The sequence below is a fragment of the Heteronotia binoei genome, chromosome 9 (genome assembly GCF_032191835.1).
Source record: "Heteronotia binoei isolate CCM8104 ecotype False Entrance Well chromosome 9, APGP_CSIRO_Hbin_v1, whole genome shotgun sequence".
NCBI lineage: Eukaryota > Metazoa > Chordata > Lepidosauria > Squamata > Gekkonidae > Heteronotia > Heteronotia binoei.
The window spans coordinates 92179134-92193312 of record NC_083231.1 but is presented as its reverse complement, the minus strand read 5'-3'; the positions used below and the strand labels follow the sequence as shown (position 1 = coordinate 92193312).

Genomic DNA, 14179 nt, shown 5'->3' with positions numbered 1-14179 from the left:
CTAGATCAGAATAGAATCCTCCACATCTCCCTAATCATTTTCAGAAACATCATTAAATGAATGAAGCAGTTTAATCAGAAATGTTAGTATTCAGAACTCAAGAAGTTATTAGTTGTTTAAATCCATTAAAATTCTTTTCATCCTGTTGTTTAAGGGAAAATGTACAATATCAGTATACACTCACTTTTTTCCTGGTTAATGACCAAAGCTCCTTCAATTTCTCAATCTCCCAAATTCAACATTTGTCCATACCCAGCTGTTGCGTCGTAATCTGAGGTGTCTGCTTCATACCCAGCTGTTTGCTTCCTAATCTGAGGTTGATGCCTTCCCATGAGTCCTTGTACACAGATTCCTTTCCACTCTCAAGAGCCTCTTGCCCTCAAAATTCCAAGAAAAGATATGCCTTTTCCTCATAAACCTCTTACAGGGATGAAATTGCTATCCCTTTTGTTATGATAACTCAATTGAAACCTCCAAAAGGCATGAAACAAAGGCAGTTTCCACACAGATTATGTACTCCAGGTTCAATGCTGTTGGCGAGCCCCCTGCCCATGCACTTCCACAGCACTGTAGTGCATTCATGCACCTCTTGGAGTTTCTCCAGCTTTTCGCCAGTCTTTCTCATACCTGCTTTGCTGGGAACTTTTGGGAGAGATCACAGCAAAGTCTGGATGGACACTGCGTGGAGCGAAACAGTTCAAATTTTCCTGGTTCCACCCACATGGCAGACATTTTCCCTACTTCTGTCCCTGTGGTGGTCATTTCCTCACCTTGCATATGAGGGGCTTTTCTAAAATAAAAAACTGAATATTGTTATATCGTTATAACATAATAACAGATTGTGTCTTAGGTTTTCTGAACTTCTGACTCTCATTTTAAAAATGGCTCTAGTACCTTTGGTTGCAGAGATAAGGGGAAAGGCATTATTTCCACAACAAAAGGGGCAAGACATACTATATAAAAAAGGAAATTCACAGAACCTGATACACAGACAGTTACAACGTTATAACAATATTATAATATTCTTTTGCCTATTTAAAAACAAACCTGAAAAAGCCCTTGTGGTGCAGGGAAGGGGACAAAATGGCTGTGATAATGGCCATGTAGAAGCCCCACTACTGCTGTGTTATATGGGGAAATGCACCAGCAACAGGGAAACCACACAAACCTGTCCCCATATGGAAATCACCAAACACAGACCCGCAGAACTTCATGTTGTGGTGCTGAATTCAGAATACTATATTCAGAAGAAATAAAATCTATCAATCTTAGCACAGATCAAATCCCAAATTCAAGGAGAGGAGTAAACTGACTTTACACTTCCATGGATTTAACTTCCTTCAAAGCAATTCCAGTAAAATTGCAAATTTCAAGATTGTTGGGATTTTTTTCTCATTATACTACAAAAAAAATGTTTCTAATCCAACCTCAAAAGCAAAACAAACAAAAGTAGTAATTTTTATGCATACTTACATTCTTGTTTAAATGTGAAATACTCTGTTAAATGTCTACATTCATGATTCCCACGCAGTAAAAACAGTGTTTTGGGATAAAGAATTTTCAAGGCCCACAAGTACAGCACACACTGCAAAAGAAGAAGAAAGAGAACAAAGTTGATCAAGGATGAACATTTCATTTGTCTTGTACAAAATCACTAAATATGCAATCAATGATTTGCTCTTTCAGAGACTCACTCAGATTTACATATATGTAATGAGACTTGTTTTCTACAATTTGCACAAAACTCAATTCAATTAACCACTGTGATGTTTAGTATATTTATTAATGATTGAAAAGTGAAAGTGATTCCTCCTCCCTTAGTTAACAAACTCTTCAGTACCATATCAATCAAAAGAATAATATTCCTCTGGATGGAACAGACCAAGTTCACTGGCTTGTAAAGTATCTTATAACATTAAAATTTCCTAATAAATTTTAGGAGAGCATTTAATTAGTTTTATGACAATTAACTTGTTTGTGATTACCGTACTGCACAAAAATCAATGAATGATCTATTAAAAGCTGCCTTGTATATTGGTTCCTCCATAAGCAAAGTGGATATTTCTGGAGAGGCACAAACATTTGCTAGCGGAAGGCAGGCGTTTCATGTGTATCTTCATTCCACAGCTCAGCAGTAGAGTACTGGCTCTGTATGCAGGGTCTTCCCTAGACTTCTTAGAACAGTTCTCTGGCAGAAGGGCTGGACATGGCTGTCATGGCTTAGATGGAACAACAATCCAATTCAGTTTGAAGCAGCATATTTACCGGTCCAAAAAGCAGAATACAGGAAGCTACATGACTGTTGTCCTTCATGCTAGTTTTGACTGGTTGTACTTGAGGCCAGTATGGTTGCATTTCATTCTCACTGTTGCCTCTATCCCCACATTAGCCCCAAGACACCTCTGAACTAGATAAATGATTCCTTAGCTCTGCCGGCCTATATGGGCCTAGCATTAGAATCTGCAATGTTTTGAGAATCACACCTTTTGATTAACAAGCATCATTGGTAAGGATCATTTTTTTTATCCCTGCCCATCACAGATCCTTAGAGCATATACATGTGTGGAGAGAAGTGGTGGATCATATTGTTTGCATAAAACTTGCAAAATTAAATGAAGCTTAAGCAAGAGAGAGACCCCTTAACAGGAGAAAAGAGAAAAAGAAATGCAATTTTTTGAAGTTGCTCCTTTTAGCAGCCCTGCAGCTACTCTTCTTGCCAAGTCATCTTTTCTCTAGATACTTACAAAAATGAGGACAAAAGTTTCCCAAAGGCTTTATTTCATACATAAGATGCTTATTAACAAAAGCTTGCATATTAACCTACAATAGTACTTCTTGTACTCTGAAAAACTCAAAACAGGGACTGGCCATCTACATACATAATGAAATATCCAGAAATGTCCATCTAACAAATGATTTTAAAAGGTCAAAAGTATTAGCAATGGAAGAGAGAGTTTTGTGAAACAACCCCCTAATTGTGTGTGGGAGTGTGCATGCATGCATGTGTGCGCTGAGCGGAGCTTTATTTCAGATACAAGCTTAACGTCAATCATGATACCTTTTCCCTGAACAGAAATTAATCATTGCTACAAACAATAGGTAGAGGTAAATAATTGATTAAAGGAGTTTGGTTCCCAAGAAGAGAGGGCCTGTAGCTAACCCAGACTCCATGACTGCTCAAAAAGAGCCACTAGGGAATTCAGAGGTACATGAGTAAAGGTGTGAAGACCAGTAAAATTTGTGGGAGGGCTGCCCCTCTGAAGATTTTTCTATTTTTCCTGATTTTTGGATCAAAAATGGATCACTGGGGGGGGGGGGGGGAGGGAATTCCTATGGTGGTTTTTTTTAATGGGTGAAACATTTTTAAGACAAGTTTTTATCAAAATATGTAACAAATTTTTAATGTACAAAGCTAGATCATTAGTCTATGTATATATATATATATATAAAATGTATTTTCAAGGATTTATATGCCAACTGAGTTATAATAACTTTAGTTTAGCAAGGAAAGCAAGGGTTGCATATATTTCAATTTCCCCTCATATCTCCATTTTTCAAGTAGTGAAAAAAAATTCCACCATGGTACTGCAATTTTGAGAAATTTTATCTCTCTATATATGGTAGGCCAGGGGTCTCTAACATTTTTGGGCACCTCTGAGTTCTGACACAGGGTGCTGGGTGCAACCACAAAATGGCTGTTGCAGGAGGAGTCAGGGACTGAGATTATATGTAACTAATAGTAGATCTTCAACATTTCAGGCATAAACTTTGCTTGAAAGGCCACCTTTTGACATGAACATATTGTTTGAAGATATTTTCTTGCTTCATTAATCCTACCTTTAGCCATACAGTGCTATAGTGTCAACTGTTACCAGAGCAATGTTTTTTAATATTCTGCAAAACCAAGTCAATCTCCAATGGGCAATCAGAATCCCTGCTGGGCAAAAGTCCCCACCTGCCCCACCCACTTTCTAAAAACACCTGGTTGATGCCAGGAAAGATGTTAGTATGTGCCATGGTGTCCCCTGCAGTAGACTCTAGACTAAAAAGGTAAAGGTAGTCCCCTGTGCAAGCATCTGTCATTTCTGACACTGGGGTGACGTTGCATCATGATGTTTTCATAGTAGACTTTTTTACGGGGTGGTTTGCCACTGCCTTCCCCAGTCATCTGCACTTTACCCCTAGCAAGCTGGGTACTCCTTTTACTGACCTTGGAAGGATGGAAGGCTGAGTCAACCTTGAGCCAGACACCTGAACCAAGCTTCCGCCAAGATCGAATTCAGGTCGTGAGCAGAGCTTGGACTGCAATATTGCAGCTTACTCTCTGCGCCACGGGGCTCCTAGATTTTAGACTAGAGATTAGTAATTTCTATCTGAGCCAAACTATATTCCATTCAATCACATTGCCTGGTAATGGGGGAGTCAGTCTGTGTTAAATTAACATGAACTGTATTATGCATACTGTGAGCCTATGTTTTCGCACATCCCGGTGGTTCTCTTTTTATTTAATCTCAAAGAGTAAGTGTGATTAATTGAAGCATCTATCATTGTTAGCCTTGATCTAACTGATCTATTTTTTATCGCTACAGTGAAAAAGGATCACTCAGATATAATATTGAGAACTACCAGCTCTAGAAGGAACAACCGAGAACAAATATCATTAAAAACTAAAGACAAACAGTTATTTAATAAAGTTTTGTAAGGGGAGACCAATAACAACTTAATTGATCCTATTGGCAAATTCAAAGGAAAGGCTATCCAGAAATCTTTCCCTACATTTATTTACATTTAATTAAAACATAAGCAGCCTAATTCCCAGCTTTCCATTATATTCTACAATCAACAGTACAAATTCAATGAAAATGACCCAATACAAGAGATCCTCTGCATTACTGATTTTACACACACATACATACTGACAGATTGCTCAAGGAAATATACTTGTCTGTACTTCACTTATTTGGACTCATTTTTCTATGCCACTCACTTTCCTGCTTGCTAACAGCTATGACCCAGATTCTTTCTACCCTTTTGGTATAGAGTCAAGATACCAAGCACAATAATATATACTATATGTTATCAGTAACACTGGTGAGGTATTTTCCAGAAGATCAAAAGAATCTAAGACTAGAATAAAGCAAAGAAGACCCTGATCCAAGTAACAATACTTTTAACAGCAGGCAAGAGAAACAAAACTGGAATTTGATTTCTAGGATTTATTTCAGCTGTTGGATTTATGTAGAAGTAAAATAGGTCTCTCAAGATGACAGCTGGATGAACCAAAAGGTTCTGTTTCTGATTTTGGATATGTTCCTCTGCATTTGGGATACTGACAGGATCACTTAGGATACTGCCATATTGTACTGTATGTGACTGTAAGTTTGTGGTGTAGAGAGGGAGAACAGAAAAAAAAAATCAAATTTCACAACTCCATAGATAAAACACCTCTGTAATATTTCACAAAATAGACAATCATAACTTTCCCCCCAGCCATGTGTGGGAAAACTGTCTTGCAAGTAACCATTTCTGCCCAGGTGGGAGTGAAGAGGTTATTTGACCTGCCAAGCTCTCCAGCCCCTCTCTCTACACCCGTTGCGTCTTGTTTTCTCTCTGGTTATCACCACCACCATCAAGTCAATGGCTTGAGGGAATTCTCAGACTTTGGACTTGCATGCAGGCTTCCTCTGCTGTGCTCAGCAGTCACTTTTTCTGGGCTTCAGGATCTATTGCCATGGAAACCAACAAGCCTGACTGAACATTCCAATGGAATGGCTGTCAGATGTCATCTCCCTTCTCGACTCTTTTTGGTGCACACAGATCACAAAAACCAGGCTAACTGCACTTCAAACAAAAGCAATTTATTAATAAAAATCACACACTTTTTGTGCCAACAGACTGAGCAAGAATCAAAGAAAAGGTGATAACTTCAGTCCTCTGCCCATGACTCTTTCATATCCTTTAGACTGGTAAATACAGATAAGCTTTTTAATTTCTCAAGTTGCATACATTTAGAAATCATTTATTACCTCATTTAGCATTAGGTGTTTCCTCCTGTCTGATTTCAGCACCATGTGGTCGTGGCTGCCTCCTGGAGACAAGATGGATTCCCCCCTCCTGGTTTTATAATCTCCCTTCAAATCCCCCTTTCAGACTCTTTCTTTTCCTTTCCCCAAAGGAAGAACTCTTCATGCCTTGTGCTTCTGAGCTCTATAGCTTTAGGTATCACTATGGGTGAGATGTGATGTTGCCTTTTGTTCTCTTCTGGCTAGGACCATCTACATTTGCATAACACTGGATGGCTCTGCACTTGGGAGGTGGGTAAGACCCATTCTTCCTTTGCTTTCCCTCTTGCAACCAGGAAAAAGGTATTCTACAACTCTGAACCTTTATAGAGCACACACCCTCTTATTATCCCCTTTGGGTCATGAACTTTGGGATAACTTTTGGGATGTAATGCATTTCACTACAGCATGCAGAAGGAAACAGTTTGAGGAGTCCAAAAAGGTGCACTCATTACAAAGTAATTTATTGTCACTCCATACAAAATGGACCGCATCTTCCTACCCTACCCCAGACAATGATTATTTTCCTCATTTCTATGGGTTAGTTTAAACATGTCACTACATGGTGAGTCACAGGTTCCCTACCACTGAAATCTGCTACTGTCATTCCTCTATTTAGGAAGCTTCATTTTTCAGTAAACAACTCACTGACATGTGAGAAGCTTCAATTCGTCTTTTTAAAAATACATAAATGTAATCTGCAAGCCAGGGAAATTTTATCGTTTGCTCACATCTGCTCAAGGCACTGTAAGTCGATAACATTCATTTGCTAAAATTTAGTGTCTCTGGTGAACTACACTTCACTAAGGACTTCACAGAGCTGCTGGCAAAACCACTCTGTAATGTGCAACTCAACTTACTGTACATTGTGTCATAAAAACATGTCTTGCACAGGGAGTCAGGTATAAGTTCCTGACAAGGATTTGTCTCTAACTTGTGGTTCAGAAACTGTCTGTTGATTTTTCTTATAATATTGTCATTGCTGATGAAGAGTCAATTATTCAAAGTATATTCATATATCCTGTATTTTTTAGGTGTTCCTTCCTACATGTACTCATGCACATATATTCACAACTGTACTAATCCACGTATTACAATACCAGTATTCACTAACCTTCATATATATTAATTATATTCTTTTAAGGTTTATGTAGAATAGTACTGGTAACAAAGGAAGCCACAGTAGAGGGTAAACCACTGGGGGAAGCAAGGGCCTAATATAGTCTCCCTGGTAACAGAAGATAGGTACCAACGAAAAATGTCTGCAGTTGGTATGAGACCTTGGAGAAGAGTCCGGGAACTAATTCAAAGACTTTTGAGAGGGAGACATTTAGGCAGGAGAAATGATGGGTCATTAACCTATAACCTATATTTGGACTGTAACGTTTTATGCCAGTCTGTCAAGACAAGTAGTCTTGCATGCATATGCTACAAGTGTTTGCTACCTGATTCTTCATTAAAAGCTTCTTTTACATTTACTCAAGAAGTCCTGTGACAGATTCCAGACAAAATCTTACACAGGGTCATGTGGCAGGTTATCCCTTGATGTCATTCTGGCTTTCTTGATCTGTTTCCTTACTATATCAGGTAGGTATTGTATTTCCAAGAATGTCTGTTGTACATCTACAAGACAGGTCCAAATGAAATGACAACTGAACATCACAGGTGGTCACATGCAAGTCTCAGCTCAGACAGGTTCAACACATCATTAATGACCTACATCCTATGCTGTACCAATGATATTCTTCTCTCACAGGCATTGGGGGGGAGGGCAAACCTTTTCTTGCTCACAGACAACCTTAAACTTGTCACCCACAGCAATATCCTTCTGGACATGGTCTCTAGGACCAGGGCATGCAACAAACCAATATGCCAGCTTTGCCCCAATATCCACTCTTACAACACAATAACTGGACCAAACAGCACTTGCCACACCATCTTAGGTACATTCACTTGTTCATCTTTCAATTTATATATGCCATCAAATGTCAGCAATGCTCTTCCACTCTCTATAGCAGACAAACAGGCCAGTCCCTGTGCAAAAGATTAAATGGACATAAATCCAACATTAAAAACTGCAGCATTCAAAAACCAGCAGGAGAACATTTTTATCTTCCAGTTCATTCCATTGCTAACCCAAGAGTGGAAGTCCTAAAAAAAAAGTCAAAGGGAAATTCAGTGTAAGATTGCTGAATTTGAGTTAATTCACAAGTTCAGAACTTTGGACTGTAGCTGAATAGAGATAAAGCATTCTTTGCAAAACCCCTTCCATTTTCTCACTATCATAAAAGGACTCAGATCTCCACTCCTGTTCTACTGTGTCAAAGGAAGGGGGGACTTGAATGCTTACACCCTAAAACGCTTATTGGTCTCGAAGATGCCTCCTATGAAAGCCAGTATGGTGTAGCAGATTCAAGTGAGCAGCCGTGTTATTATTATTATAATCTGTTTATTTATATTCCGCCCGTTGCCCATTGGGGATCAGGGCAGAGTACAACATGAATAGAAAATCACAATAAAATCAACATAACAATAAAACAGTAAAACCAATTCCAATATATCGTCCAACAGAACAGTTCAGCAGGACCAGGTGGCATAACAATACAATGCAGCAAAACAGCGCAGTAGGATAGTACAGCAGGGGACGCCAACCGACCTAATTAATAGATGCCCGCCGCCTCACCCAAAGCAGAACAAAGCAACAGAACGAAGTTTGAGTCCAGTGGCACCTTTAAGACCAGCAAAGGTTTATTGAAACTAAAAGTTTTCATGTGCAAGCACACTTCTTCAGATGCATACAATCGAAAAAAATCTGCCTCAAGTCTTACTTACAAGAAAAGAAAGGTTGGGGAAGGGCCAAGATGCTTGAGTAGAGCTGAAATAGGATCAGGAGGGAGGTAAGATCAGTGAATGACAGCAAATTAGCATGTAAATGTAAGAGCTAACAAAGAGATGTGAGAATGTGAGAATGATCCCCAAGACAAATCAAGCTCATCCTTGGATACATGGTGTAGCAATCAGAGTTTCTGAGCAGGAGCTGGAAAACCCATTTTCAAACCACCACTTTTCCATGAAAGATTATTAGGCGATGTTGGAGCAGTCACATACTTTCAACCTAACCTACCTCACAGGGTTCTAGTGAGAATAAAGAGGAAAGGAGAATGATGTAAGCTGCTTTAGCCTCCATTGCGGAGCAAGGTGGGATATAAATTTAGTAAATAAATAATAAATATAGCTAAAAATAGGAGACAGTTAAAAGGTAGGTTGGTGAATGGCTGAGAAGTAGGTATGTGCAAAAAAAAATCGGTAGTACGCAGATTCGGAAGTATACGGGGGGGGGATACGGAATCCTGTATATTTCTGAATTCAGTAGTCGGAATAGCCGCATATACGGTAGATGCGCGGCTATTTCTGAATATACGGCTCCATTATACCCTATGGGCCAGTGAAATCAACGGCAAATAGAGTATATTTGAAGCCTCCTGGAGGGGAGGGGGTTTGAGGGAGAGCCCCCAAATTTGCAAGGGACCTGCAGGGGACTCTCCCCCACAAACCCCCAAAGTCCCAAAAAGGTTGGGCCAGGGGGTCCAATTCCTGGGCACCCAAAGCCAAACCTAGCTTCACACCAGAGAATCTCTATAGGACCCAAATGCACTATATACATTTATCTACTCTATGACCCCTGCCACACAAAACACAATTTGCTCAATTTGCCTGGCTGCAGCAAACCCAGATGCCAGCTCTCCAGCCCTGCCCCAAACAACACGGGGAGAGCTGGCCAAGCACAACAAGCCTGCTGGTTCTGGGTCTCTCACCCAGGTGCCAGCTTCCCTGCCACAGAACACACAATCTACAGATGCCAGCTCTCCAGCCCTGCCCCAAACAACATGGGGAGAGCTGGCCAAGCACAACAAGCCTGCTGGCTCTGGGTCTCTCACCCAGGTGCCAGCTTCCCTGCCACAGAACACACAATCTACAGATGCCAGCTCTCCAGCCCTGCCCCAAACAACACGGGGAGAGCTGGCCAAGCACAACAAGCCTGCTGGTTTTGGGTCTCTCACCCAGGTGCCAGCTTCTCCCCCACCCCAAAACCAAAACCAGGAAAAGGGACAACAGGAGAAGGCCAAGAAACTCAACCCTTAAAAAAGTAGCCTTTTAAACAATGAAAATTAGGCCAAACAGCCCCCCCCCCAGACCCAGAAGAGAAAAGGAACAACAACAGCACAACACAGCAGCAACAAATCAAACACAGAATCCTTTTAAAACAGTAAAAAACTTAACTTTTAACAATACAGGAACTTTACCAACCCCTCCCCCCCAAAAAAAACCCCCCCTTCACCCTAACCCCAAGAAATCCAAGCCACCCAAATCAGGAAAAGTAAAAGGACACTGCTCTTTTAAAAGTCCTCTCACTAAAGTAAGATATGGACAAATTGGCAAAAACCCCCCACCCCAGGCCCCCTCTCCCAGCAGAACCCCCTAACTCTAACCCCAAATAAGCTACCCACCACCCAAATCTGTATAAGTAAAGGGACTCTGAGTCTTAAAAAGTCCTTTTACCAACTAAATAAAAACAAGAACCCCAAGACTGTCTTACCTTAGATGTCTTCTCTACTCCAGGCAAGTCTGGTAAGGCTGAGAGAGAGCAGCAGCAGCTAAGGCCAAGGACCAGCACAGCACAATCTCTCTCTCACACCAACACAGCAGCAATGGAGGAGTCCAGCCAGGCAGACTCCTTAAAAAGGTTCTCTGGCCCTACAGAGAGCAGTTTCAAAAAATAGCACTGCTCTGTGATTGGCCAGACAACAGTGCTTACTTGGATACCCAAGTAAGCAAAAGATCAAAAGAACAACAATGTTGCTGATGGCTTGGGGGATCAGCTACACAACAACCCTGCAAAGCATGCATTTGTAATGCATTTTGCAAATGCATGCTTTGGATTGGCTGCTGGGGCTCCTCTTCCCCCTCTTCCCCTCCCTGATCCCAGGGAGGCTTTGGGAGAGGCGGAAAAAGGCTACCAAAGGTGGGAAAGGAGGCAAGCAGCTCCTGAGGCTGCAGAAGCTACTTTCCCGCCTTTTGCATTGAATTCCATATACTTCTGAATATCTATACGGAAGTATACGGGGAGCCATACTTGGCTCCCGCATAATGGGCCCCAATTGGATTCGGCTGTATGCGATTCCGTATACAGCAGAATCAGGGGTGATTCGGCAGTTGATTCTGTTCGGCCGAACCGAATGCACACCCCTACTGAGAGGGAGAAAATGGTGCAGGAAAAGGGGAGAGGACATAGAGGTAGACAGGAGGGGAGAGGAAATAATATGGGGAGAGGAGTACAGGGGAAGTCCTTAAGGGTTCCCTGCTATGCATATGGGCCTGGTCCAGCGACAATTGGCCAATTGTGCCACACTTTTTTAAGTAGAGGCTGCTGGGAGGGAGGGAGGAATGCTGAAAACAGAGAGGCAGATAAAAGCATACTGGCTGTTGAGTGGGAAAGATAGAAGGTAGCAGGGAAAAGGAAGACACTATGGGAACTTTCATGGAAGGGAAAGAAGAAATAATGGGAGAGAGGGAAATGAGATGCCCCCATAAGTCTTTGCCAGTTCTCACTTGTAAATTATAATTCTGCCTTTTATTTTCTTCACAATTACTTCTCTCTGATGTCCTCATTCTCTCTTGTGCCTATTCACTGTGGCTTCTCATTAATATGTTGAATCATTTCCTCCACATTCTTCAGTGGGTGTTTTCATATCTTTATTCTTAAAACCTACAACAGTGAGTGGACTTCCATCTGGCTGGCTTTGTTGCTGTTGTTTTTCCATTGGACTAATTGAATGACCTCAAGCAAAATTTCCTTCTTTTCTTCATATCTCAGTTTATCTATGTGACAAATATAATAGCAATATTGATTTGCCACATAATGGACACTATGAGGCCTAATGAAAGTGCTTTGAGTCCTTTCAATTAAACGCTTATACAAAATTCAAAATATCTTTTATGAAGAAATCCTTACATAGTTTTTGTCATTAAATGTGACCTTAACAACTACAGCATTATTCAAATGCAATTATTGAGACCTATGACACAGGTCTCCTGCACTGAGATAAACACTTTTATACCACCAAACAACAACTGATGGCGTAGAGACCTAATTTAATTCTGTTACCAATCCAGAAATGAGACAGATGCCCTCCCTTCTCCATATCTACTAGCAGAAGCTACTTGAGGAATGGCCAAAAAAAGGGGATTGTTCCTGAGCCATTTCAGATAGCACAGAGCAAAGAGAAAGACATGAAAGCACAGTAGCATTCGGAAACAGAAGAAAAACAAACAATTATTGTTAGACAATTACTTTGGGTGAGTCACAAGGTTCCAACTGTAGAAAAGAGTTAAGAGTCCAGCTTCTTAAAGACTAACAAAATTTGTGGTAGGATATGAGCTTTCCTGAGTCACTGCTCACTTGGTTCAGAAGCAGTGACTCACGAAAGCTCATACTCTGCCACAAATTTTGTTAGTCTTTAAGGTGCTACTGGATACTGGACACTTACTCTTTTGTACTACACCACTTAACAGGCATATATGCCCCACCGCTAAGTCTATGTGACACCCAATGACCCAATCCACACAAAACTTTATTCCTTAAAAACTATGGATGAAAATCACACATGCTATGAGTCAAAGCCTATGGCTAAATGCATATGATGCTATATACACATTTTCAAATGCATGGATAATTTTCAAATGCACAAATGTCATCTGGAACCAGAAGCAGGACATCTATGACCACTGTAAGCATATATGAGAGGGAGATTTATCTGTTTACCTTTTTAGCACATGAAGAAGAAGAATTGCAGATTTATACCCCGCCCTTCTCTCTGAATCAAAGACTCAGAGCGGCTTACAATCTCCTATATCTTCTCCCCCCACAACAGACACCCTGTGAGGTGGGTGGGGCTGAGACGGCTCTCACAGCAGCTGCCCTTTCAAGGACAACCTCTGCCAGAGCTATGGCTGACCCAAGGCCATTCCAGCAGGTGCAAGTGGAGGAGTGGGGAATCAAATGCGGTTCTCCCAAATAAGAGTCCATGCACTTAATCACTACACCAAACTGGCTCAGAGAGTTCCAACGATAAGCTGTGGCTAATAGCAACTAATGGACCTTTGCTCCATATGCTTATCCATTCCTCTTAACCACTACACCAAACTGGCTCTCTCATGGGATTATATAAATTAAGCAAAAACATTTAGGACATAACAAATTTTAAAAGTAAATAACTGCAATACTGCTTGCAAACGTTTATGGTACTTATGTGGTAGCTATCTACTCCAACCTGAATATTTTTTATGAACTAATTTATCAGAGAAGCTCATTATTAACAAAAGTTTATAAACCATCTACTCTAAAGGACTGCCCAACATCAGCTCTGTGAAGGAGTGAAGGAGTGCCTGCTAACCTTGCTAGCAAATACTGAATGTGAACTATTTTCACTGCAGCTTTGATGACATTTGCCAACCCCATTATAGGTTTGCTAAGACTGCAGAGCTTGTATTTAGTTCTGTTGCCTTATGCTAGAAAATGCCACGGATTGAGAAACAATATTTCACTGCATGTTTCATGGAAAACGTTCACTCATATAAAACCGGCCAAGTCCTGAGGTCAAAATAATGGAGACTACCTGGGGAAGCAATTCAGCAAGTCCTGAGGTCAAATTAATGAAGACTACCGGAGGAAACAATTCAGCAAAGGCTGGAAGTTAAAAAATACGCTAAATAGTAATTTAAAAATAAAGCTTTAGATCCTTTTTGTGTTCCTTTTTTGGGTTGCAACTACTTTGGTAGTTAGAACTGTAAAATCTTTGTTAACTTGTATACTGTCTTGTATATAGCACCTTAACTGTTGTGGTTTTAATTAAACTATTTAAATGTATTTTATTGTATAATATATTTATTGTAATCATGGCACTTTCCATGTCTGTAAGCCGCCCTGAGCCTGCCTCGGCGAGGAGGGCGGGATATAAATAAAAAATTATTATTATTATTATTATTATTATCATCTTGCATCCATGGGGAATGGGTTCTGTCAATTAACAACCTTTTTACCCAGAAGTGAGAAGGTG

The 14179-nt window shown here is 40.6% G+C and overlaps 1 protein-coding gene across 5 annotated transcripts in view; it reads right to left on the bottom strand.

Moving 5' to 3' along the window:
- PPP3CA (protein phosphatase 3 catalytic subunit alpha) overlaps positions 1 to 14179 on the bottom strand; it is a 255343-nt gene that overhangs the window by 71533 nt on the left and 169631 nt on the right. For all 5 annotated transcript variants that reach the window (XM_060246995.1, XM_060246998.1, XM_060246996.1 and 2 more), the window contains exon 4: positions 1474 to 1585. In XM_060246995.1, the coding sequence (XP_060102978.1) occupies positions 1474 to 1585 (112 nt within the window). The remainder of the gene's footprint in view (positions 1 to 1473; positions 1586 to 14179) is intronic.